This window comes from Amblyraja radiata, chromosome 22 (assembly GCF_010909765.2).
Source record: "Amblyraja radiata isolate CabotCenter1 chromosome 22, sAmbRad1.1.pri, whole genome shotgun sequence".
In the NCBI taxonomy this organism is placed as follows: Eukaryota; Metazoa; Chordata; class Chondrichthyes; order Rajiformes; family Rajidae; genus Amblyraja; species Amblyraja radiata.
The window spans coordinates 24610784-24638056 of record NC_045977.1 but is presented as its reverse complement, the minus strand read 5'-3'; the positions used below and the strand labels follow the sequence as shown (position 1 = coordinate 24638056).

Genomic DNA, 27273 nt, shown 5'->3' with positions numbered 1-27273 from the left:
AATGTCCTCAAAAAGTACACAAATTTCACAGAATTTTATATTACTTAAAGCGGGTAACATTCAGCCATGCCCTTGGCTCAAGTCTTGTAGGACTTTCAAGAGCCCGCACAATGTTTGGGATTGTTCACAAAGCTTGAAGGCATAACATTCACTAAGGAAAGACATTTAATGCCGAGGGCAGCAATTGTTTGTAGTAACTCAAAACCTGGTATGGGCACGTTTCTTTCCTAGGTTGAAATATGGGTTCCTAAAAAAGGCTGCATTGTAGCCTTCTTATAAACATAGCTAAGTTTGTAATGAGACATAAAAACGAAGTGAGAGAAAATCTTTGGAATTACTCGCTTTATGCCAGGATTCTTCAGCTAAATATTTGTGTGAAATGGGTGCACAAATTATTTGAATATAAACTCGCAACAAATATTTTTTTTTAAAGGCACAACATATACGTAGAATGGCAATGCATTCACAGACATGTACACCAAATAACTATTGCTTGTAAACAAGGAACAGAAATAAGCCAAACTTACCTAGTGAGTTACCAAACTTCCCCACAGCCATCAGGCTATTGAACCTGGCTCGGCCAAAACTTTGATTATTAATAACTAATTATCTGTTATTTGCACTTTATCATTTTATTTATTCATGTGTGTATATATTTATATTATAGTATATGGACACATTGATCTGTTTTGTAGTAAATACCTACTATGTTCTGTGTGCTGAAGCAAAGCAAGAATTTCATTGTCCTATCAGGGACACATGACAATAAACTCACTTGAACTTGAAGTGCAAAGAAAGCACAGCAGCATCCCTGTGGCTACTTTTTCATCCTTAGATGTTTTGACTGGTTCTTAAAACTGCAGATTATCCAGAATAAATGTCTCTGTGGTATGCTTTCAAATAAATTGCCTTTTTCCAGAAAAACAAACCTGAGGATTGTGGAATTCATTTACCCTGTGCCCCGACATTTCAATCTGCTTCATATTTAGAAATGACTGAATAATATAGCCGCCGTTAATCATTGAGCTCATTAGAGAGAAGCAGCATCAAGAGATCTGATATTAGAAGTGAATGGATTTAAAGAGACATTATAACTTGTAAAGGTGGGCATTTGTGTCACGAACTTGTACGAATCACCACAAAAATGAATCTGCATTGCTGTACTCCAAGCTGGAGAAGCCGGTCAGGGTTTCATTATAAATGCACCAGAGAGTGCCAGATGTTGAGAAGAGAAATCTTTGATGCCAGAAAGGTCTCCATTCATAACACAAGCTAACATCAGGCAAGTAGCTCCAGAACGGCGATGCAATGCGGGAAAACGTGCATAACAGAAGGAAGTTGGAACGGACTTAAGTAGCATCAAATTTAACAACTCTAATTTAGTTATTTAGAAAAACAGCGTGGAATCAGGCCCTTCAGCCCACGCTGACCAGCGATCACCCATATGCTAGCTCTATCCAATACACTAGGGCCAATTTAAAGAAGCCAATTAAGCTACAAACCTGCAAGTCTTTAAAATGTGGGAGGAAACTGGAGCACCCAGAGAAAATCATGCAGTCACAGGGAGTAAGTACAAACGCTGTACATATATTACCCGAGGTCTAAATCGACGCGGGTCTCTGGCGCTGTAAGGCAGCAACTCTACCGCTGCACCACTGTGCCGCCCATATCTTGACATCTACCCTGTTGTGCCCCATTACAACCTTACATTGTCTTAATGGGTTGGGAGATTGCAACCTTCACGTGGTCCACCCCGTTTCGACTAATGCAATCAACCCGACGTGCACAAACAAAAGTTCAAATAGAACAAGTTGACCTACAACTTTAGGATGTGCACGCCATACGCAAGAAGAAGAAGTTTGTCTTAATATGATCATTCCTCATTCTTCTCAACTCTGAAGAATACAAACCTAAGTTTTCCGCCTCTGAGTAAAATACAAAGTGCTGAATTTGTAGCAGGTCAGGCAGCATCCACCATGACAATGGACAGGCAACTTTTCGGGTTGAGACCCTTCCTCAGACTGAAAAAAGATCCCAATCCAAAACTGAAGAAGGGTCCCATCCCAAAACATGAGCTCCTCCAGCACTCTGCGATCTGCTCAAGATTCCTGCACCTACAGTTCTGTGTGTCTCCCATTTATAGCCTCTCTGGTCCCTGGATTTAACCTTGGGAATCTCCTTTGGTATGACTCAGTCATATAGCACAGAAACAGGCCCTTCATCCCAACTTTCCAATGCCGACCAAGATTCCCCATCTATGTTAGTCCCACCTACCTGCTATTGGCCCATATCCCTCTAAACCTTTCCTATCTATGTATCTGTCCAAGTGTCTTTTAAATGTTGTTATAGTACCTGCCTCAACTACCTCCTCTGATAATTTGTTCCATATAACCATCATCTGCTATCTCCTTTAATAGGCAAGGTAAAATTGTGCATGGTATCCCAGGCATTAGCTCACTATTGCCCTGTACAACTATAACAAAATGTTCTTCTTTCTAAACTCCAACCCTCTTGCATTAAAGGCCAATGCAACATCTGCCTTCTTAACTGCAAGGGGCAATTGCCTGTTAACGTTTTGGTTTAGTGTCATATTTTCTTTGTTCACGCTCCTTAATCACATCTTAGAACGGAATAGTTCTCAATTCAGATGCCCAGCATTCATTCTTACCAAGTATGGTAATAGTTGTTGCAAAGGAGCACAGAACAACTAGGATTTATATAGCACATTTTACATGGATAGCATGCTTCACAAAAGGATTATCACAGCAAAACCTCTCGCAGAAACTAGAAACAAGGAAATGCACAGCCTGACATGCAGAGTATTTTCTACAGCCCTGCATTTTGCAGCCTTTATATTCCTTTGTTTGCGCTCATTCTAAATGCTTTCATTAACGTATCGCCCGATAACTTCATCAACCGCCAATCATTACAGCCACCTGATCAAAGATATTCTCTTTGGTCTCTCCTCAGCCGAGCTGCAATTGGAAACTAATCTGTTGATCCTCTTTCCTAGTTCCGAGAGAAGTGTGTTTCAGCTGCATTTCTTTACTTTGTTTCTCTCCAAAGATGCTGCCTGACCGCTCAGTGCTTCCAACATTTTCTGCTTTATTTCAGATTTCTAATATTGCAGTATTTATTTAATTCCATCACAATCAGGCAGATTCTCCTAATCCATCGAAACTTTTTCTTTCCCGCAGGTGATGCAACAACCATAGCTCATGATACGGTCTTTCACAATGGGTGATCTTAAGCAGTGGTCTTAACCTTAGCATTTCATACTGACATACTTCAGTAGAGCAACCCCTTTCCATGTCTCTGCCAGCTCTCAAAAGTAATCCAATAAATCGCTCTCCTTATAGAAGCCAATTAACCTGCACATCTTCTGGTGGTCAAGATTGAACCTGTGACTACTGAGGCAGCAGCCCTACTTGCTTCACTATTGTCCTGCCTCAAGATTTGGCTGAGTTAGTGATCTTATCTCTCTAGAGTGATCTGGTCCACTCCATCTAAAAGGGAGGACACGGTCCAACACATAATGAAATACACCAGGAGACTGTAATGACAAGGATCTAAATGGGTAATAAACAAACCTTCAATGTAGAATCAGAAGTGGAGCTAATGGCAAGCTCCATGGTGGGGATGCATAGAGAGTCATAGAACCATACAGCATGATAGCAGCTCCTTTGGCCCAACTCATACATGCCGATCAAGATGTAAATCTGAATTAGTCCCATTTATCTGCATTTGGCCCACATTTCTTTGAACCTTTCCTGCCAATGTATCTGTCAAAGATATTTAAATATTGTTATAGTATCCATCTCTACCCTTCCTCTGGCAGCTCGTTCCATATATGTGCCAAACTGCATAAAAAAGTTGCCCCTCAGATCCTTAATAAAGTTTTATTTTTCCACCTTAAACCTATGCCCTCTAGTTTTAGACTCTAACTAACCCTAGAGAAAAGATTATGACCATTCACCTTATCTATGATCCTCATGTTATAAACCTCTATAAGGTCACACGTCAGCCTCCTGTACTCCAAGGAAAAAAGCCTGTCCAAATTCTCTTTTAAGAAAAGGTGAAATTAATGGGTTCACTGCTCAGTTGGAGAAAGCCATGTGCCTCAAAATTCAATCATTTCTGAATAGTCACACCAAATACGTGTTGCACAATTAATCCAGCTGGTTTAGCTGGGATGTAATATTTCATTATAATTCTACTGAAAACGTGGATTGCTTACCTGTTTAAAGTGAGTCTCAGCATACCAGACTTCCCCAACCCAAGGGCTCCAGCTCGGAAAGGATACAGATGGAGAAGGGTACACAGAGAAGTAGCAATATCTTTGTTTAAATATAGTCAAATGGAGGTGGGAGCAAGCTTCTGTCCAACATTATGGTACAGACTGTTCGTCAGAGTCTATTAATGCAAACGAGAACCAGGCCACAAAATAATCTATTCTAATTTGCATGCAGTTATCAAACAAACACCATTGTTTGCAAAGGTTGCAGGATATTGTCTCTCAATTATCCTATGTCAATTGACAAAACAATCTTCTGTTGATATTTATCCAAAGTTCTCTTGTTAAACAGTGTAACATCCAGTGATACTTTAGGACACTGAAAATAGTAATTCTCTGTCGGACATCCTGGTTTTATACCATGGCCATAAAATCATAGAGGGATGGTAACAGACCATTCGGCCCACCTCGTCCATGTGGGCACCCATCTGTATTCATCCCATTTTCCAGAATATGGCCTGTATCCTTCTCTGCCTGGGCAATTCAAGTGCTTGGCCAGACACATTAAATACTCTGCAGTGCATTCTAGAGACTCACCACTCTGAATGAAAGAGGACACCTCACAGCCCCTCTAAATCTATCTCTACGACTTTTATCTACCTCCAACATTTCCTGTAGTCTACCCTATCTATATGCCTCATAATGACTAAATATCAGGAGTCACATAATCCCTTCACCAATTTCATCCTGGGTCTATTCAAAATAGTGTGATTATTCGTTGTTATTACATTTATATATTATTCCACTGTATGTGATTTACCCTGGATTGGTTTTGGTACCACGGGTTAGTGTGTATAGGAATAGATGGAAAAGTGAGGAGAATGCATAACTGAAGGCCTGTACAGCCTGGATGGGCTTTACGTTTGTAGATGATTGGACCCTTTCTGGGAAAGATGTCTGTAAATACTCCTGCCAGCTGGTCTACGTAGGTTGTGATGACACGGCGGGACTAGTTGCTTTCTGTGGGTTCACTCTCAAGAAGGCCGATCTGAAATCTGCGACAGTGACCATGGGTACAGGTGCATCCTAAGGGTCAGGGTGGAATGACGTTATTGCACTGACCTTTTCATTGAACGCATTGAGTTCATCAGAGAGGGACGTGTTATTGCCTGCAACCCTACCCATTAGATCATGCAAGCCACAATCAACAGTTCAGAACCCACAGAAAGCAACTAGCCCAGCCGTGTCTTCAGGACATGCGTAGACCAGCAGGCAGGAGTATTTACAGACATCTTTCCCAGAATCAACAGGCATCAGTACGGTTATCCCAGGGCACTAGCCTGGTCCAGAATTCCCTCTTGGCATCCTCGATGAGTTTGTCAAGGTTGTAAATCGATTTATTTTACTGCTTGGGATTGTTTGACTTGAATATCATAGACACAAACTTTATCTGAGAGTACACTTCACGATTCATCCACTGTTACAGATTGTGAACACTCGTATTGTCTGCTTTGGTACGCATTCCGCTACATATTTACTGATGAAGTCTGTGACAACAGTGGCATAATCATTTAGGTTGGCTGTTGAGACCTTGAATATAGACCAGTCTACTTACTCAAAATAAATTGTGAAGTATCTCATCTGTTTCCTCAGACAAAATAAAATAGGCAAGTCTAATGGAAGGAGTAGGCTAAACAGGAGGGGGAGCATGAGAAGACCGGTGGGTTTAACGGCATTTACTTTAGCGCAAGGAGCTCACAGGTAAGATGGATGAGCTAAGCATGGATCAGCATTGTTACAATCATGGAAACGTGGTTGAGGGAAAGGAATGACTGACAGCTCAATATTCTGGCCTACAGGTTTGATGTGCCATAGAGGAGCACGCGCAAAAGAGGGAGTGACGTACTGCTGATCAGGAAGGGTAGTGTCAAGTGGCATACAGCATACACTCTATATCTTTTCCTTAGGTCTACCTATTGTACTTGAGTTTGGCTTAATTGTATTAATGTATTGCATTATCTGGCCTGATTGGACGCATGCAAAACAACGCTTTTCACTATACCTCAGGACATGTGACAATAATAAACCTAAATCCTCTATTCCAGGCAAAGTCCTGGTGAATTATGATAATCAAAAATTACCCCCGAGTTGTGATCAGTTTGGCAAGTGGGCTGAGGAATGATCAATAGAATTTAATATAAACAAGTATAATAAGCATAATAAGTACAATTGGACAGGTACATCAATAGGAATGGGACTAGCTTACATGAGGCATCTTGGTTTGCATGGACAAATTGGTTCAAAGGTGCTGCATTTTGGAAAGTTAAACCGGTGAGGGATCGTCACAGTGAATGGCAGGGCCCTAGGGCGTGCTGTAGAGCAGAGAGATCTACCACAATATTTAAGACATTTGGACAAGATAGCAAAGGTTTGAAAGGATACAGGTCAAATGCAGGCAGGAGGAACTAGTGTAGATGGGGCATTTTGGTTGGCACAGTGGAGTTAGGTAGAAGGGTATTTCTATGTATGACTGGCTCTATAAGGGTTGTAGTTGACCTTGGATGTGAGAGGAGGTGTAGAGATTGGTGTGACATATCCTGCAGTGGCAGGGGAAAGTACCTGGAAAGTATTTGAGTTGGTTAAGAAACGATGAGTGAAACAAGCCATTATGGTGGAAGCGGCCATACAGGTGAGGGAGAGGTTCACTGCCAAGGAGAGTGTAGTAGAGGGGAACTAATTGGGTGTCTGTTCAAGGAAGAACTGAAGGGCCCTGAAGCCTTCCTGGTGGAGAATGGAGGTGTGAAGGCTTTGTTCAGATGGGTACAGTTTGTACTTAGTCAATTCATAATTCAGTGTAAATTATTTTAAGAAATTACTTCATGTTTTTCAATGTTCAGCACTTGAAAAAATATCACAGAGAAGTAGCCTTTGTTCATCCATGGGTAAGATGAGGCAGTGGGAGACTAGGAATTGAAAGATATTGAAGTGTTGGAGAGAATTTGTGGTATCTTGGATGTAAACCAGAAGGGAATGAATAAGCGGGATCAAGACATTTGGAGAGGAATTCTGTGGGCCTGGGACAGGCAGAAACAAAAGGGGCCCTGCTTATGGATTTTAGGAAGGAATTAGAAACGGACAGTGGTGGGGAGAGTGGGTGAGAATATAACATTATGGAATAGAAAAGTTGTGGAGGGTAGATCGCACGAGGTGTTGAGGTCAGTGACTGTCTGGGAGATGGTGGCCTGGTGTTCGTGCATGGGGTTGTGGTCAAGGAATATGTATGAGAGGGAGTCTGAGAGCTGACATCTAGCCTCAGCACACTGCAAGGGCACTTCCCTTGTCAACAGGATTGTCCTTGATCTCCTCCATTGCCAGTGTGAGGCCACATACAAACGGAGGAATAGCATCTCATATTGCACTTGGGTAGCTGAGAACCCAACAGTACGAACATTAAATTATTTGGTTCTTCAGTTCAAAGGTAGTTCAAAGGTTGCTCCTCTCACCAGCAATGTCCATATTGAAACAACAAATACTATAAAATGCCCTGTTGAACCAAGCAAGACACTTGCAGAGAAATGTTAGAGCCCAAACTGATCGTGTTTGGGCTCTAACATTTATGGTATGGTAGACAAAAATGCTGGAGGAACTCAGCGAGTGAGGCAGCATCTATGGAGAGAAGGAAAAGGTGACGTTTCGGGTCGAGACCTTTCTTCAGACTGGAAAAAAGTATTGTCCCTTTGCAATAATAAATAGCTTTATATTTTTTTTAATGTAGCAGCAAATGCGAAATAAATAACCAGAAAACATAAAATAATTCCTTGCATTCAACTTTTACAAAAGCTGCAATATTAGTGATGGGTGTGTTTACCAATTCTAGCACTGAATGATATTGGAATTATTGCAAGCACTTGTGGAAAATTGCATCGTTGGATCACTATAGGTTTTACTTTTCATGCCTCAAAAATTACATAGATGTTTTGTTTTGCATTATACCAAATTCTTGATTCCTCTAATTACCAGAAAATTACCTGATTAAGAATGCTGTTTCCGGGTATGGCCAGATATAGATTAGTTGGCAAGCTGGGCAATAGCAAATGGAATTAAATCTTAACTAACATGATGTAGTGGATTTTGGAAGGTTAAATAAGGGTGGGGCACATATATAAATGGCAGACCTCTGGAGTGATGCAGTAAAGATGAACTTTGGGGGAAAGCCCAAAAATACCCCAAAATGATATTACAGGTGAATATGGTGATGAAGGGAACAGATGGGATGAATTGAACATAGGACAATAAACTTGACTTGACTTGGAGACACAAGAGGCTTGCAGATGCTGGGATCTTGATACAAATAGTAATCTAAAATAGAGACCATTTTCCCCTCAACAAATGACAAATAAAGGATTCAATTCAATTCAATTCAATTCAACTCCTTGGTTCATTCATCCCTTCCCACCCAATACTCCCCAGATATTTTCCCCAGCAACCGTAGAAAATGAAAAACCTCCTCTCTTACTTCCATCCAGGAACCCTAGCTGCCCTTCCAGGTGAGGCAGAGATTCACATGCACTTCTTCAACCTCATCTCTGTATTCGGTGATCCCGATGTAGCCTCCTAGAATTCCTGGTTGCTAACCATTTTAACTGCCTTCCCACTCCCATATAACCTTTCAATCCTTGGCCTCCTCCATTGCCAGTGAGGCCACATGCAAATTGGAAGAACACACCTCATTTGGCTACACCCCAACAGTATGAAGATTGAATTTCAAGTGATATATTCCCTACCCATTCCTCTTTCCCTGCTCTCTTTTCATAAGTTCTCCCACCCCCAGGTACCGCATTTTTTGTTTATCCCCTTCTTTCCCCTCCTCCCACAGTCTTCCACCCACATCCCTTCCTCCAGCTCTACATTTCACTCCTCCTCTCCATATCTGATGGTCTTGTCTCCTTCTCACTTTTAACTTTTGTCACTTACTCCATCCATCTGCTAGTCAAACCCCCCTCACTACATCCTCTCTTTGCCAGCTTTTTCTCCCCATGCCAGCAGTCTGAAGAAGGGCCCCGACTCAAAACATCCTAATTTCATAAGTCATAGGAGCAGAAGTAGGCCTTCCGGCCCATCAAATCTACGCTGCCATTCAATCATGGATGATCTATATTTCTCTCCCAACCCCGTTCTCCTGCCTTCTCCCGATCCTTTGCCCATTGCTTCCAAAGATGCTGCCTGATGCAGTTCCTGCTTCACTCTGTTATTTTGACGAGAACATGGCCTGGATTCAAACATTTCAGTTATAAGGAGAGATAGGACAGGCAAAGTTTGTTTTCCCTGGAGTAGTGGAAAACAAGGGGTGACCAGGAGAGGTATATAAAATTACATATAATAGAAGCATATGGTATAACAGGCAGACAAGACATGGTGGGTTGAAATGCTCGTTTTTGTGCTCTATGACATTATGACACTATAACAGTGACAAAATATGTTGATTCCTGCCTTGAATGCCATCAATGTCCGATTTGCCACAGCCCTCTTGGAGAGAGAATTCTAAAGATTCACTGTTGGCCAAGAAGAAATTGTTAATTTCTGTTCGAAAAAGTCTACCTCTTATTTTGAGATTGTGACCCTCGTCCAAGACTCTTTACAGGAGAAGCATTCTCCCCAAATCTACGCTGTTCACAGATAAATGTGGGATGTTTCACCTTGACACATTTCATGCCTAAATGAGATAAAAACTCATTCTTCTTAACTAGAGCACAGAATCCTAGCCTACTCAATTTCTGTCATATTTCACTAGAAACAAAAACAGTAATCAGTCAGCAGAGTTCTGTCTGTGTGCTTAATTATGCATTGCACATACTTTTCCCCATCATGGCATGGTGGCACAGCAGTAGAGTTGCTGCCTTACAACACCAGAAACACGGATTTGATCCGGACTACAAGTGCTTGTACGGAGTTTGTACGTTCTCCCCGTGACCTGCGTGGGTTTTCTCCGAGATCTTCGGTCTCTTCCCACACTCCAACGACATACAGGTTTGTAGGTTAATTGGCTTGGAATAAACGTAAATTGTCCCCCGTGTGTGTGCGCGATGGTGTGAGTGTGCAGAAATCACTGGTTGGTGCGGACTCGGTGGGCCGAAGGGCGTTTCTGTGCTGTATCTCTGAACTAAACTAAAATGTACTGCACACGGATGGATTTTAAACCAGATTATAATTCAATCTTCTGACATTATAACATTTGGCACGGTGCGTCAAAGGCATAAACCAAGATGAGAATACAGTCTGTTCTCAGCATTTCACAATTCAGAATGCATTGTTCGACTTGTTGCCATTGTGTACTTCCTGCTTCAACTATTCCCAGCATTTGTTATGACAACATAACTAAATTTAAGTAATACAATTTAACAATGGCTCAAAGACACTGGGGAATGAATTGTCATCATGCATAGGTACGATAATAGTTCTACTTGCTCAAAATTTGCATGCCAATAATAATATTTCAGGCACTTAGTACCTTTATAATGTTAGCAATTTTTGTATTTATTTCAATATTACACTATATATGGTGCCACGATGGCAGGATTCAAAACAAAACTCTCAGTATTTGAGGTGCCGTTCTGCACAACTGCATTTTGCAAAATGCCCTCGAAGTTGGTAGCACTGTTCCAGTCATATTAGCAGTTGTTTTGAAAGTGCTGTGTGCATTGACTGGAACAGCTTATGACATGAGATGGCAACCTTGTTTCCGGGAAGTATTCTGGAGCTAGACACCAAATACTGGAGTAACTCATCAGATTTAACTTTCTGACCTGCTGTACTTGAAATAAGCTCTAATCATTCTTTACAGGTCTTCAATAATGAATGAAAAGGAATAAAGATGAGTTTGGAATGCATACACTTGGAAAAAGTAAGTTTTCAATTGTTCTATCATAACATGATTTTGAATATAGAAGTTGAGAGGTTATGTTGCAGTTGTATAAGACGTTGGTGAGACCACATTTAGAATATTGCATTCAGTTCTGGGCACCATGTCATAGGAAAGATATTGTCAAGCTTGAAAGGGTTCAGAAAAGATTTACGAGGATGTTGCCAAGACTAGAGTGTGAGCTTTGGGGAGAGGTTGAGTAGGCTGGGTCTCTATTCTATGGAGCGTAGGAGGATGAGGGGAGATCTTATAGAGGTATATAAAATCATGAGAGGAATAGATCGGGTAGATGCACAAAGTCTTTTACCCAGAGTAGGGAAATCGAGGACCAGATGACATAGGTTCAAGGTGAAGGGGAAAAGATTTAAGAGGAATCCGAGGTGGATGTATGGAAGGTAGTTGAGGCTGGGACTAGGACAGGTTTGGAGGGTTATGGACCAAGCACAGGGTAGTGAGACTAGGGTAGCTGGGACATTGTTGGCCGGTGTGGGCGAGTTGGGCCGAAGGGCCTGTTTCCACTGTATGACTCTATAACAGTAGAAGCTCAAAATATTTATGAATGCTATTGGGAAAATTATTTTAAAAATATTTTCTGCAACATGAATATCAAAACTTACTGGATCCTGAACGTGCAATTCAAACATCTTCATGTTGATATATTGAACTCACCAATATTTGTTCGTTCTGGGGCCAAGACATTGTTTGGTGCCTGGAAAACGGCATTAATTCAGCAGAGTGCAGAGGCCATTGAACATTTTGTTCAAAAGGCCCATGGCTGCAAATTCCAAAACACAATGGAAATGTTTGAGGTCCCTGGTGCAGGGTCAGAAATAAATTGTCTTAGTTCAAGTCAGGTTATGGACTCCAAAAGGGCTCCAAACACTTGCTGGGAAAAGTGTCAGTTATACAATTGAGAGGGAAATGTTGGGGTGCGCTTATGTATGTTAGAGGGCCTACCTGTTCCTAGTGGCAGATTACAAATTAGCAGCTTCCAATTTTTGGGCAATGGTGTCTCAGGTGACCTGTTCTGGGCCCAACATGTACATGTCATCACCAAGAAGGTGCACCAGTGCCTATACTTTTGTTGAGGTTTCAGGAGATTTGGCTCGTTAAGGGAATCTACAGATATATTAAGAGTAAAAGGGTGGCTGGGGAGAGAATTGGCCCTCCTAAAGATCAGCACGGCTATCTTTGTGTAGAGCCACAAAAGATCTGAGAAATATTAAATATTTCTCATCCATTTTATGAGGAAAAGATCATGTAGACTAAGGAAATGAGGCACTTTGCGTCTTTTCTTGTAAACCAACATCTGCAGTTCCTTGCGTCTCCGACTTAGCAGGGATAGTCAGCATGGCTTTGTGCATGGGAAATCATGTCTTATGAATCTGATCTGAGTTCTTTGAAGAGATCGCCAAGAGGATTGATGAAAGTAGGGCTGTGGATGGTGTTTATATGGTCTTTGACAAGGTCAAACATATTTGGCTGGTTTGGAAGATGAGATCCAATGGAATTCAAGGTGCTAGCCAATTGGATTCAAAATTGGCTTGGAGGAAGAAGTCAAAGGGTAGTTGTGGAGAGCCGGCAGATCCGTTCACATTGCTGACTTCCGAGGCTGACTTTGTGTGCCTGTTAGTCTGGCAATACGGATAATCCAGAAAGGCTCTGGAATCAAGGGTGCTGGAAAATCGTGGGTAAATCTGTACTGATGTCTTGTTTTAAAGTTTCTTTTCACTGTCTGGTACAATTCATGTTTTAGTGTGTTGTCTGCATCTATGTGCCTGTGATGCTTTTTATGTACCTTAAATTTAAAAGTACAGTTTCCAGTTTCAAACAGAAGATAAATCTAATAATTAAACTAGCACTGTGTGTATTGTGAAAGTCTTCCTAGTTATTTGTGAATATATCTGCAAATTGAATGATCCAAACCTATAATTCTAAACGATTTAGATTTGTATAAATGATAGAGAATCTGACATGCTGACTATTTTCTTGAGATAAACACAGGCTGTAATTCTTTCATCGTTCCGTTCCTGGTACATATGACAATTAAACACTCTTAACACACTCTACGCTCTGTAATAGGATAATTACAATGAGGTGTCACGTGCACTCAGAGAAAATCAGCCTACATCCATCATGCATAACTTTAACCTAACTATAAGAGGCAGTACAATGGTACAGTGGTAAAGCTGCTGCCTTACAGCACCAAAGACCCGCGTCTGATCTTTAACTCGGATGCTGTCTGTACGGTGTTTGCACATTCGCCCTGTGACTGCATGGATTTTCTCCAGGTGCTCTGGTTTCCTCCCACACTCCAGACATGCAGATTTGTAGTTAATTTGCTTTTGTAAAATATATCCCTGATATGTATGATACGGGTGAGTGTTGGTTGGTTGGCATGGACTCGGTGAGCCGAAGGTCTTGCTTCCACGCTGTATCTCAAAACTAAACAAAACTAACAAACATAATTTATGTTACCCTAACGCACAAGCTGAAATGAAGGAACAGGTACATATGAACACTGTTTTTAAAAACTGAAGTTCTCTGTTGTAGCTCAGCAATAACAATCGTACAAAATACAATTTGTAAACTAAATAATCCTAACAAAAACATCTTTGTCTTTGCAACCTGAAACGTAAACCATTCCTTGCCCCCACAGATTGGCTTGACCCCTTCCTCCAGCAAATGCCTGGAAGAGCTGATCTGTGAGAAAACTAACTCCCCCTCAGAACAGCACATTACATTTATTTCTGCATGTGCCACTTATTTCTATAGAAGCCCATTACACAAGGAGCAAAATGCTTATTAATATAAAAGAATAAAACCCAGAATTTCTATCATCATGGAAAAAGGGAAAAGCTAACATTTGCCACTTTTTTTGTTTTTAAAATGTTAAAAGCACATTATAAACAAAAAGCATAAAATGGAGAAAAAAACATAAAGTGCTGGAGTAATTCAGCGGGTCAGGCCGCATCCTTGGAGAACATGGATAGGTGATGTTTCGGGTCCCAACGGGTTGAGTTCCACCAGCATATCGCTAAATGTCGGGACCCGAAACATCACCTATCCATGTTCTCCAACGAAGCTGCCTGACCAGCTGAGTTACTCAGCACTTTAAGTCTATTTTTGTAAACCAGCATCTACAGTTCCTTGCATATGGTGTCATCAACATCCCGAAATCTATTCTAAGCATGCATTTAACTTTTGACCATTCTAAGCGTGCATTCAGCTTTGACCCATTGAAACATGTGCCAATTTGTGCAAGCCTCAAATTACACTCTTGACATTATTACTCTTAAGATTCTGCATTTTAATTTGGTGTCTTCCTAGCTCAAGAACATACAAGCAAAACTTAATTCCTAATATTACACTTGTTAATCCTAGATTCCTTTCACTCTGGTCTTTAACCCTTCTGCCTACTTGTGGGTCAAACATAATTCCTAACTGGAGGTTTAAATGCCTACTAGAACAAAATTCTCCTCTTACCTGACGTTCAGAGACCAGCTCAACAACTCAAGGTGCAGTACTTGCTGCTGATGTGGTTGTTGGAGAAGTTCCCAGTTGACACAAACTTCTAGACATTGGCCTGCCATCCCCGTCACGCCTAATATAATCAGTTGAAGTTTCAGTTCCCTTTAAATATTACCATGTGCCACACAGAAAGTTGCAGCTCGCTCATACGAGGGAAATGTGAGAAATGGGAACAGGATGCAGTCTGGGCAAGTGAAAGCAGTTTCTGTGAGATGCACATTGCACAATGCGTGTTCTGATATGTAGGAAATTCAAATAATTACCTGACATTTGGAAATTACTTTAAACACAGAGATTCACATTTTACATGTAGATACTTAGAAATCCTAATCCCAAATTCCTGCTGAAACATTAACTGCAGCTTTTTCTTTTAAATGCATCACTCAGCTTTAATTTGGCTAACTGTCCAACTTTAGTTGAGCAACCCCAAGCTATTTCTAATTCTGATAATGACTGCCCTTTTTCTTCCCATTATGAGGGTGTTACACTCTTATTAACTTTTTTGAGATAGTTACTTTTATTCTACATAGTTTAAAACATATATTTGTGGATACATCGTGCTATTGCTGGCCTCAAAAAGATCAACTATCAGTAATGTGTAGGAAAGAACTGCAAATACAGGTTTAAATCAAAGGTAAATGCGGGAGTATCTCTCCAGAGATGCTGCTTGTTCCGCTGAGTTACTCCAGCATTTTGTGTCTACCTTCAACTATCAGAAATGTTGTATTTAATCATATTGGTGGAATCAGCAGTATATTTCTCGTGACATCAATGATTTGGAAATGAACGTGCTATTTATCAATTCAAGCCACATAACTGGTCTCTCTCAAACTCTGATATGACTTTCATACTTTTTCCTGTATTCTGTCGTCAAATCAGTTCCAATGCTTCAGGCAGTCAGGTGCCCTGTCATATAATGTTGAGCAATATGCTCAACTTGTTACCACTAGGTTGTCTGAAGTCACACATGATTTATACTGAGTCTATAAATTATAAATTCAGAGTGGGAATGGTAATAATGTTTCTTTTTCCAACTAAAACTTTTATGATCAATGTATATAGTGTTCATTAAACAGATATAGCTTTCAGGCATTAGAACCCCACCCCCCTGCCCCCCCTGCCAAAACCCACATCAGTCTAAAGAAGGGTTTTGGCCAGAAACTTTACCTATTTCCTTCGCTCCATAGATGCTGCTGCACCCGCTGAGTTTCTCCTGCATTTTTGGGTACCCACATAGAATTCATGGCCTTTTACAATCGGATGCATTTGATTGGGGAAGGAAATTATATGGGCACATTGTATGTTAATTGCAATAACAGTTTGAAATAATAGAAAGGGGACATAGATCTTAAAATTTGTAGTATTGCTTAAAACCTTGATAACACAATATGATTTTTAAGTCCGTGAAATTCACATTTTAATCAAAACTAGAAATCACAATTTACAAAAAAATGTCCCTACATGTTCCCCATAGTCCATCACCAATCATTTTCCTCATGGATATAGTAAAACACGAGTTAAAGCCAGCTTGCAAAAAGTTCCAAGCTTCAACAAAATCTACACCGCAGGTAAACGGCATTTGTTAACAATCTACAAAATACAGTCACCACATGCTTCATTTTATGCGCTAATTTCCATAACCATTTACACATTGATCTTCAATTCCTTTAGATATAATTGCTCCTATTCATTGATTGCTTTCTTGCAATGTTGCTGCATGTGCGCTACTGATGTGTTTCTAGATAATGCAAATAATTATTTAAATATATATATTTCATCCTATAACTCTTAACCACATGGAATAGTAAGGATATATTAAATTTATGTATACTTCACATTATTTATTTATTAACTTTATGCAGGGCACATGCTGAACACAGTAAAGATGATCTAATGCAGGTTTCAAACTGAGAAATGTTTATCATTGTGATATTACCATCTAACATTATTCTATTGAAGGATTTTAGGGAAACCTCCAATGCAGGTCAGAAGTGGGGGAAGAAAAAGATTGTGAACAATGTTCTTTATCATTCAATAATCAAACAAACATTCTTTTTTCAAATTTCACCTTGCTGCTTGCAACCGCAATGGTGCCCATAGAGCCTGCAAGGCCAGTATATTGGCCTGGTCGTTCCCAAGTACATCCAATGTGGGCTGTCTCTAACCAATCCTATAGTGGATCTCAAAAGATGTCTGGCCGCTTAACTGCATATGCAAACTGAAACTTCAGGGATGGGTACTGGATGCCATTGTTTCTGGCCTTCAGAAAAATGGCAAGGATTATACATGAGCAATTTAATACTCTCAAAAATGTGGTTAATTGGCAGAATTCCAGTTTATACTCAATGATTATTGCTTGAAGACAAGCTTTAATAGTGTGCAAGACAAGACACAAAGTATTGGAGTAGCTCAGGAGATCATGCACTATCTCAGGAAAACATGGATAGATGATGTTTACCTCCAAAGCCATTTTTCTCCCACTATTTATTTCAATGAATTTAAGTGATTTTTAGTTTAGAGATATAACATGATTACAGGCCCTCGTCCAACCAATCGAGGCCAACCATGAATCACCCATTCACACTAGTTCTATGTTATCCCACTTTCTCGTCAAATCTCTACGTACTAGAGGCAATTTAGTGCCAATTAACCTACAAACCCACGTGTCTTTGGGACGTGGGAGAAAACCAGAGTATCCAGAGGATGCCCACAAGGAGAATGTGTAAACACCACACAGACAGCATCTGAGGTCAGGATCAAACCCAAGTCATTGGATTATTGAGGCAGTAGCTTTACCAGCTGCACCACTATACCACCCTTATTCAATTTTACTTCAACATTTCTTTTAATTCCATCCTATCAAATATTTTTGTCTCCAATCCTTACCTCAGGTATACAGCCAATTAAGATCACAACAATTAAGCCAATACGCCAATTAATACAGCCAATCTGCTATTCTTTTCCAAAATTCTTTCTGGCATTCTGAATTTTTATCTACACAACTCCATTGTGTTAAGACATACCATTTATATATTGTACAATTCTAGGAACTTTTCAATTATCATCTCTGCCTCACTGACTTGCATCAGCCTGACTCCAACATATTTACAGAATCCTTATTATTGACTCAATAACTGTTTTGCAATTCACTGAAAGTCCCAACCTTTACTTCTGCTGTGGCTGACTGTGATCACCATCTCCGACCCACCATAGTGAAAAAACTATGAAGCTCTTGTCTACCTGCACATTCTTCCACTTTCCTTGGGGAGATAGGAGAAGGAGGAGTGGGAACTGCTCTACTCCTCTCTGATGCCATAGGGAAAAACTGGAACAAATTACACTCACTCTTGCCCAGTTAAAAGCACTCTCAAAACTCCAGATCAGAAGGTTATGGGTTTGGCCTTTACATAGGCATGAGCAAAAAGAAACCCAACTGATACTTCAGTATTGAAGGTGAATTGAAAATTGGTCTGATTATGTGATAAACCCAAAACGGTCTGGTCTCTCGGGTGGATGTAAAAGACTCATGGCACAAAAGAGACTAATTATTACCAATATTTGCCCACAATTTATCTCTGAATCGACATTTCTGAAAGCAGATCACTTGGTTATTACAAAATGTTGGAGAAATTTAGCAGGTCAGGCAGCATATGTCAATGTTTTGGTTTGGGACATTTCTTCAAACTGAGTAAGAGGGAGAAACTGGAAAAAAGAGGTGGGGAAGATGCTCGAGTCAATTATTAAAGATGCAATAGCAGCGCATTTGGAAAGCAGTGACAGGCTCGGTCAAAGTCAGCATGGATTTATGAAGGGGAAATCATGCTTGAATAATCTTCTGGAATTTTTTGAGGATGTAACAAGTAGAATGGATAAGTGAGAGCCAGAGGATGGGGTGTATCTGGACTTTCAAATAGCATTTGACAAGGTCCCACAGAAGACATTAATGTGTAAAATTAGAGCACATTGTATTGGGGGTAGGGTATTGACACAGATAGACAACTGGTTGGCAGACAGGAAGCAAAGAGTTGGAATTAACGGGACTTTTTCAGAATGGAAGGCAGTGACTAGTGGGGTGCCGCAAGGCTCAGTGCTGGGACCCCAGTTATTTACAATATGTATTAGCGATTTAGACGAGGGAATTAAATGTAACATCTCCAAGTTTGCGGATGACACAAAGCTGGGTGGCAGTGTGAGCTGCGAGGAGGATGCTAAGAGGCAGCAGGATGACTTGGATAGGTTGGGGAAGTGGGCAGATGCATGGCAGATGCAATATAATGTGGATAAATGTGAGGTCATCCACTTTGGTGGCAAGAACAGGAAGGCAGATTATTATCAGAATGGTGTCAGATTAGGAAAAGTGGAGGTGCAACGCGACATGCGTGTCCTTGTACATCAGTCACTGAAAGTAAGCGTGCAGGTACAGCAGGCAGTGGAGAAAGCTAATGCCATGTAGGCCTTCATAGCGAGAGGATTTGAGTATAGGAGCAAGGAGGTCCAACTACAGTTGTACAACAGGGCCCTGGTGAGACCGCACCTGGAGTATTGTGTGCAATTGTAGTCTCCTAATTTGAGGAAGGACACAATTGCTATTGAGGGAGTGCAGCATAGGTTCATCAGGTTTATTCCCAGGATGGCGGGACTGACAGATGATGAAAGAATGGGTCGACTGGGCTTGTATTCACTGGAATTTAGAAGGATGAGAGTGGATCTTACGGAAGCATATCAAATTCTTAAAGGATTGGACAGGCTTGATGCAGGAAAAATGTTCCCGGTGTTGGGGGGAGTCCAGAACCAGGGCTCACAATTTAAAAATAAGGGGTTTAGGGCTAAGATGAGGAAAAACTTTTTCATCCAAAGAGTTATGAATCTGTGGAATTTTCCGCCACCGAAGGCAGTGGCGGCCAATTTACTGGATGTTTTCAAAGGAGAGTTAGGTTTAGCTCTTAGGGCTAAAGGAATCAAGGGATATGGGGGGAAAAACAGGAACGGGGTACTGATTTTGGATGATCAGCCATGATCATATTGAATGGCGGTGCTGGCTTGAAGAGCTGAATGGCCTACACCCATTTTCCATGTTTCTATTGGCAGATGGCGGAGTATTTAAACAAAGTCTGGAGACGATATTGGCATTTATGAGGAAAAGGAACATGGAAATGCAGGGATTAGAGGAATATGGATCATATGCAGGCAGATGAGATCAGTTTAACATAGCACCATGTTCGGCACAACCATTGTGGGCCAAAGGGCTTGTTCCCGTGCTGTATGGTTCTTTGCTAACTCTATGTAACCTAAACTAAGATAGCAGAGCTACTACATTAGGTTCAATCATGACCTCTGGTGCTGTCTGGAGTTTGCACTTCGTCTGGGACCACATGGGTTTCCTGTGGGCGTTCTGGTTCGTACATTCCAATAGTTTTGGTTTACGTAGTCTTTTGGCCAATGGAAATTGCTTATTACTTGTAGATGAGAAGCAAAATCTGGGAGAGTTGATGGGAATGCAAGGAGAATAAATTACAGGTAGAGCTGGCAGAGACACAATGGGCTGAAATAGTCTCCTCCATGGTAAGGAAATAGAAATAAAAGTTGATGGTAATGATGCCATAATAAATGGATGTCTGATTTGTGACATATTTGAGCCTGTATAAAACAAAGGCTTCAACATATTTGTACTATTCTTGAGCATGTAACATTATACAGTCAACTTTAAAGGAGTAACTTATCTTGACCCCACTTGTGTGAAGTATCAATGTAAATTTGTTGAATCAATTGTTCAAGAAACCTTGCGGTGGCATATATTTTTCTAAGCAATATAAAACCGACCAATCAGCATAATTAGTCATTATAATCTTCAAGTCGTTAAGTATCCCTTTGGGATTGAGGCCAACTTGCTTCCACTCCAGTTCTGCAGCTTCTGATGAAGCGTTTGTGGGAACCACAGACACTTCCATCGATTGGCCTGGAGGTACCTGATGGGACAGGCGGCAAGTAGCTTCTGGAGGTATTGTGGTACACCCTGTTTATATTGCATTCTGCATATTCCTGACACACAGACTCAATGCCATCCTGAATACTCCTCCTCTCCTTTCAGCAGTTAGGAACAGAGATCCCAAAAGTGGGGAAATTGCAATTTATCCAAAGCTCTAAGCAGCATAATGAGTCTAGTTGAGTTTATTGTCATGTCACCAGTACAGTGATGAACATGTATGATGAATGAGCAGTGCAACTTACAGCAAAACATGTTTATGTACTATCATAATTTTCCTGATAACCGTACAAAAGACATCACCAAAAAAGAGTTTGATCATTGAACATTAGTTAAAAATGTGGAGCTTTAACACAAACTGTTTTCATTTCTAAGTACACAAAATTGCTGGGGAAACTCAGCGGGTGCAGCAGCATCTATGGAGCGAAGGAAATAGGCGACGTTTCGGGCCGAAACCCTTCTTAACACTTCATTTCTAAGTACATTGCTGTTGAATGTGCAGAGACCTGTTGTAAGACACTGTAGTTGTATAAGCCCACAATAATATCACAGCAAGTTATGATAAGCCTCGGGTAGAATGAGTCTAACAGACTTGATACATTCTGAAATGTCTACTCTTCTTAAAGGGCCTGTCCCACTTAGGCGATTTTTAGGCGACTGCCAGCGAAGTCACAGTCGTAGCGGGATGCCGAAAAAACGGCTTCTCTGGACCCACCCTACGACAATGTCTACAACAAGCTCCCACCTAGTCGATGCCAAGCTACGTCAACCGGCGACACAATTCCTTGTGACTTGGGACGTCCACACCAACGACAAACTTCGACCACACAGGCGACAACTTACGACGACCGAAGTCCACTTATGTCCACCCACGACAAGATACGACAAGCTACAGCCCTGACGGCGACAACTGAAGACAGTTGATCGCTGGTACCTGTCGCCGGTTGACGTAGGTAGTCGCCAATGGAATTCACCGGTTAGCACCCGGCGACAACCAATGTCACCCGGCGTCAACCTACGACAGCACCTGCGACAGAAGACAGGCAACGACAAGCCCACTGTCGCCGAAAGGTTTTGAACAGCATCTCAAAATAAATACCAAACAGGAGTTTTATTTCAAAATCAGATCAATTGGAAATATCCAAAAGAACGAAAGTAAACTAAACTGAATCTCTTTCCTTCCCATTTCTGACAAAGGATGCAGACCCAAATGGTTAAGTCTTGCTCTTCTACAGAGCACCTGCCATTATGTAATGCATAACTACTTTTCTAGCACTGATCATGACAACCCCAGTCGAAATAATGACAGCCAGAACAAAATCTGATCCACAATTAGAATCAATCCACATGTCAGACTGTGAAATTAAAGCATAACTGGTTTGAAACCAAAGCACAGCGAACAGACCAACCGTCAATGAATTCAGCTTCCTTCACAGGCAGCTGTTGGGAACCAGCTGTCCCTGCAGGTAGCTTTGTGGAACATAGAACAGTGCATCACCATTACATGCCCTAAGGCCTGTGCCAAACTTGCCAAGTCCAATCCTTATCTGCCTGCACATAATCGATATCCCTGCAGATCCATGTGTTTATTCAAAAGTTTCTGAAAAGCCACTATTGCATCTGCCTCCACCAACACACCCTGCCAGCACATTTCAGGCATTCACCATTCTATATGCAAAAGCACTTGCCCTGCACATCATCTTTAAAGCGATGCCCTCTAGTATTCTGATATTTCCACCCTGAGAAATAATTTCTGACTGTCTACCCCATCTATGTCTCATCATTTTATATACTTGAAGGTCTTCCCACAACCTGCAGAGAAAACAATCCAAATCCGTCCAACCTCTCCCTGTAGTTTATGCCCCTTAATCCAAAACTCATATGCCAGGCTGTTATTCATTGATTACAGCTCGGCATTTAATACAATCATCCCCTCCAAGGTGGTTACCAAACTCGCAGAACTGGGTCTCTGTGCATCCCTCTGCAATTGAATCCTCGACTTCCTCATTCACAGATCAGTCAGTTCATATTGGTGGAAATGTCAGCCCCGATAACAATCAGCACGGGAGCTCCTCAAGGCTACGTGCTTAGCCCCCCGCTGTACTCACTCTATACTCATGACTGCGTAGCCGGTCATAGTGCGAACACCATCATCAAGTTCGCTGACGATACCACTGCTGTGGGGAGTATCACTGATGGGGACGAATCAGAGTACAGAAGTGAGATCGACCGACTGACCAAATAGTGCCTGCACAATAACCTGGCCCTCGGCATCAGCAAAACCAAGGAACTGATTGTGCACTTTGGAAGGGGGAGGATGGGGACCCACAGTCCCGTTTATATCAACGGGTCGATGGTGGAAAGGGTCAAGAGCTTCAAATTCCTGGGCGTGCATATCTCTGAAGATCTTTCCTGGTCCGAGAACACTGATGCAATCATAAAGAAAGCACATCAGCGCCTCTACTTCCTGAGAAGATTACGGAGAATCAGTATGTCAAGGAGGACTCTCTCTAACTTCTACAGGTGCACAGTAGAGAGCATGCTGACTGGTTGCATCGTGGCTTGGTTTAGAAACTTGAGCGCCTTGGAGCGGAAAAGACTATAAAAAGTAGTACACACTGCCCAGTCCATCATCGGCTCTGACCTCCCGTCCATCGAGGGGATCTATCACAGTCGCTGCTTCAAAAAGGCTGGCAGCATCATCAAGGACCCACACCATCCGGGCCAGACACTTATGTCCCCACTACCTTCAGGTAGAAGGTACAGGAGCCTGAAGACTGCAACATCCAAGTTCAGTAACGGTTTCTTCCCCACAGCCATCAGGCTATTAAATTCGGCTTGGTCACAACTCTGAACATTAATAGCCCATAAACTGTTTATTTGCACTTTATCTGGGAGATCATCTAGGCCAAGACGGATTGAGCGGAACTGGAGACACCCCGACTTTAACCCTCAATGCAAATCCTATATATGATGATAGAGTGTGACACTCTCTCTTGACTACACTCTAATTCGCAGTTATGTTCAGATACTGTTTTCACCAAGAACATGCTGTGCACTACAGATTTTTGGTTCTTATTAATTCCCAAATGATTTTCCTTTTAAAAAGTCTGAATCTTTTACATCCTTTTTAGAATGCAATTAATCTGTGAGCAGGCATAGATTCAATGGGCCAAATGCCCCTCCTCTCCACTGCAAGGAAACATGAGGAATACCAGGAAGCACTTAAGGAATCAATGGAAGTCCATCAATCGACACAGGCACTTGAGATGTGTCAGCATTAAAATTAAAGGGCCCACATACATTGCAATATTCATAAAAGAATTATGAAAAATATTCACAATACACAAGCTTGGCCACATTTATAGACGTGATGTTACAGGACCCTTTCCAATCTGACCTGAATTGAAGTAACCGATGGGCATTCAGTAACATGCTATCAACATCTGAGAGGTTTTAAATAGCAAACAGACTACCATGGGGGGGGGGGGGGGGAGAGGAGAGGGGGGGAGAGGTGAGGGGGAGGAGGGGGGGGGGAGGAGGGGGGAGGGGAGGAGGATGAGGGGGGGAGGGGAGGAGGATGAGGGGGAGAGGGGAGGAGGATGAGCAGAGGGGGGTAGAGGGGAGGGGGGTAGAGGGGAGGGAGGGGATGGAGGGGGTAGAAGGGAGGGGAGGGGGTAGAGGGTAGAGGGGAGGGGAGGAGAACAGAAGGGGGAGAGAGGAGAGGGGGTAGAGGTGATGGGGGGGGGGGAGAGAAGGGGGTAGGGAGAGAAGGGGGTAGAGATGGGGGGGGGAGAGAAGGGGGTAGAGATGGGGGGGGAGAGAGAAGGGGGTAGAGATGGGGGGGAGAGGGGAGGGGGTAAAGATGGGGGGAGAGGGGAGGGGGGGTGGGGGAGAGGAGAGCGGGGGGGGGGGGTGGGGAGCGTGGGATGGGGGGAGAGTGGGATGGGGGGGGGGGGGGTGCAGTGAGGGGGCTAGCTGGGGGGCCGGGGTGGAGGAATATCTAAAAATTTCACCGTTACCGCGTTGGGTTTCGGAGGAGATGTGAAAGAGAAACAGACTAACGAAGAGAGTTTTAACAGTTACTAGACCAAGGGAGACCCGTTGGATTCCGTCCCCTCAACGGGGGTTGGGGGGACCTGCGGCGTCACACACACACTAACCACCCTCCACACACACACGGGGGGGGGGGGGGGGGGAGGGGGTATGATGATTGAAAACATCTATTGACATGCTAATAACAACGCACTTGTCATCACCTCACTGCTTTACATACAACCATAACATAACTTTATGATAAGCTACGGGAAGCAGAGGCGGAGGGAGGGGGCAGCAGACGTTGAAGGGTGCAGCAGGGGAGCAAGATATAGGGGGCGAGGGGGGGGGGGTGCACAGAGGGCAGAGGAGTGTTGGGGGCAGTAAGGTCAGTCATGGAGCACAGCGGAATGGTGGGGGAGGGTAGAGGAGTGGAGGGGGGAAGAGGAGTGGAGGGGGGAAGAGGAGTGGAGGAGGGAAGAGGAGTGGAGGAGGGGAAGAGGAGTGGAGGAGGGGAAGAGGCAGTGAGGGGTGAGGGGGCAGGGGAGTGGTGGTGAGGCGGCCAGTTCTCCAGACACGCCCACTCGCCGGGTCCGGGATTCTGATGAGGGAGGCGACTGCGGAGGATAGGGGGCATCACGGCAACCTGGGCGTCTCCGCGCTGCCCGCCCGTCCTGGACCCTCGACCCCCACCCACCCACAAACGCCCCGATCGCCCCGCCATGGCGCGCCCCAGCCGAGCACACTCGCCTGCCCACGGTCTGGTTGGCCAGCTGCCGCATTCGGTTGAACTGTTTCTTCATGGTGCCTCCGGCCCGCGGCCCTCTGAGTTAAGCTGAGTTAGCGGCTGTACCCCGGCGTGCGCGCCGCCGTGCCCACCATGGCTCGGGGACCTCGACCCGTCTCCACGCTCGGCCTCGTTCCCTCGTCCGCCCCGCGCTCAACCGTCACAAACCCCGGCCGCCGGAAACTGCTGCGCGGCGCACTTCCGCTTCCAGTATCGGGGTGGAGAGTGGAATCAGAAGGTGTTTAATGTACCCGGGGGTTGTTTATTGGTGGTGGGGGAGACAGAGACATGTACAAAACGGCTGCAGTTGTACGGCAGTAGGACTGTACTTTCAGTATTGTCTTCGGTTTTGATCACACTGAGGGTTTTACCAGGACCAGTTTCTCTGCTTTATGACTGTTTATTGGCACGATGAAATTCCAAACATCCTTCCACCGCCTGTCACATCTTGATACAAGCAGTTACAAAGATCACTCCAACTGCAGTCATCAAAATGCAGTGTGCAGAGGCTGCTTCTTAAACACAGGGTGGTAGAGTTGCTGCCTTGTAGTGACAGAGACCTGGTTTCTAACCCGATGCTGTCTGTACGGGGTTTGTATTTAAGATCCTATATCTCCCTGTGACCGCGTGGGTTTTCTTCAGGTGCCCTGGTTTCCTCACACATTCCAAAGACGTGGAGGTTAATTGACTTCTGTAAATTATCCCTAGCGTGTAGGATGGAACTAGTGTTTGGGGTGATTGTTGGTTGGCGTGGACTCAGTGGCCGAAAGGCCTGTTTCCACACTATCTCTGATCTAAAGAAGTCCACTGAACACAGGAGACAATGAGTCTGAAACATCTGCAAGAGAAAGCTCTTTTGCCAACCTACTCCTGCCGTACAACCCCACCACCCATTCTCCAACAATCAACTGGTTAATCAAGCCTTAACATGGTGTTCATAATTATACATATGCCTAAATTAGTACTCTGGCCATGTTCTTGAAAGCCAGTAAAATTCCAAGTCAGCTCACTGACTATTGTGAAATCCCAAGTGTACTGTGTCTGGCTCATGAGGTGCCCCATTTACCATGTTTCCATGGAACTTTCCATGGCTTTGGTTCCTGGGCTCCTTTAAACTTACTTGCTTCATTGGAAAACCTGCTATTCGACTGTGTAACATCCAGAAAAATTGAATGAATCTATGTTGGAGTATTAATAATGAACAACATCCAATAGTCCAGATAACCTCCAGTCTTGGGCCCGCAGCTCCCAGCCGCCAATAGTCTCCAGTGTGATGGATTCTCAGAATTTTACTGGATCTCCCAATTTCTTTATTATGGCAGATCAATGCATGACTGGACTCAACTACCTATATTCATTCTGTTTGTTTAGAAAATAAGAGGTTTCATTTTGCTCTGTAATTTACACCCTTCAATTGCCAAATATGAGCATTACTCCATATTTCAATTCATCTATTCCCATCTTAAATACAGCAGTACTTCATCCAAAAGGGCAACACAGTGGCGCAGCAGTGGAGTTGCTGTCTTACGGCGCCAGGGACCTGGGTTCGATCCCAACTACGGATGCTATCTGTACAAAGATTGTACATTCTCCATATGACCACGTGGGTTTCCTCCAGGTACACCAGTTTATTCCCACATTCCAAAGACGTGCAAGCGTGTAGGTTAATCAGTTTCTGTAAGTTTCAAGTGTGTAGAACTGCTGTACATGATTTCTGGGCAGCACAGACTCGGTGGGTCAAAAGGTCGGTTTACACACTGTATCTCTAAACTAAAATATCTTCC

At 42.9% G+C, this 27273-nt stretch overlaps 1 protein-coding gene across 6 annotated transcripts in view; it reads right to left on the bottom strand.

Moving 5' to 3' along the window:
- arhgap17 (Rho GTPase activating protein 17) overlaps positions 1 to 25682 on the bottom strand; it is an 88359-nt gene extending 62677 nt beyond the window's left edge. For 4 of the 6 annotated variants that reach the window (XM_033040743.1, XM_033040744.1, XM_033040748.1 and 1 more), the window contains exon 1: positions 25453 to 25681. In XM_033040743.1, the coding sequence (XP_032896634.1) occupies positions 25453 to 25505 (53 nt within the window). In that variant the 5' untranslated portion in view covers positions 25506 to 25681. Of the gene's footprint in view, positions 1 to 25452 lie in introns of all 6 variants that reach the window. The other 2 variants (XM_033040745.1, XM_033040746.1) reach the window with 1 other exon arrangement.
- Positions 25683 to 27273: the final 1591 nt, after the last annotated feature.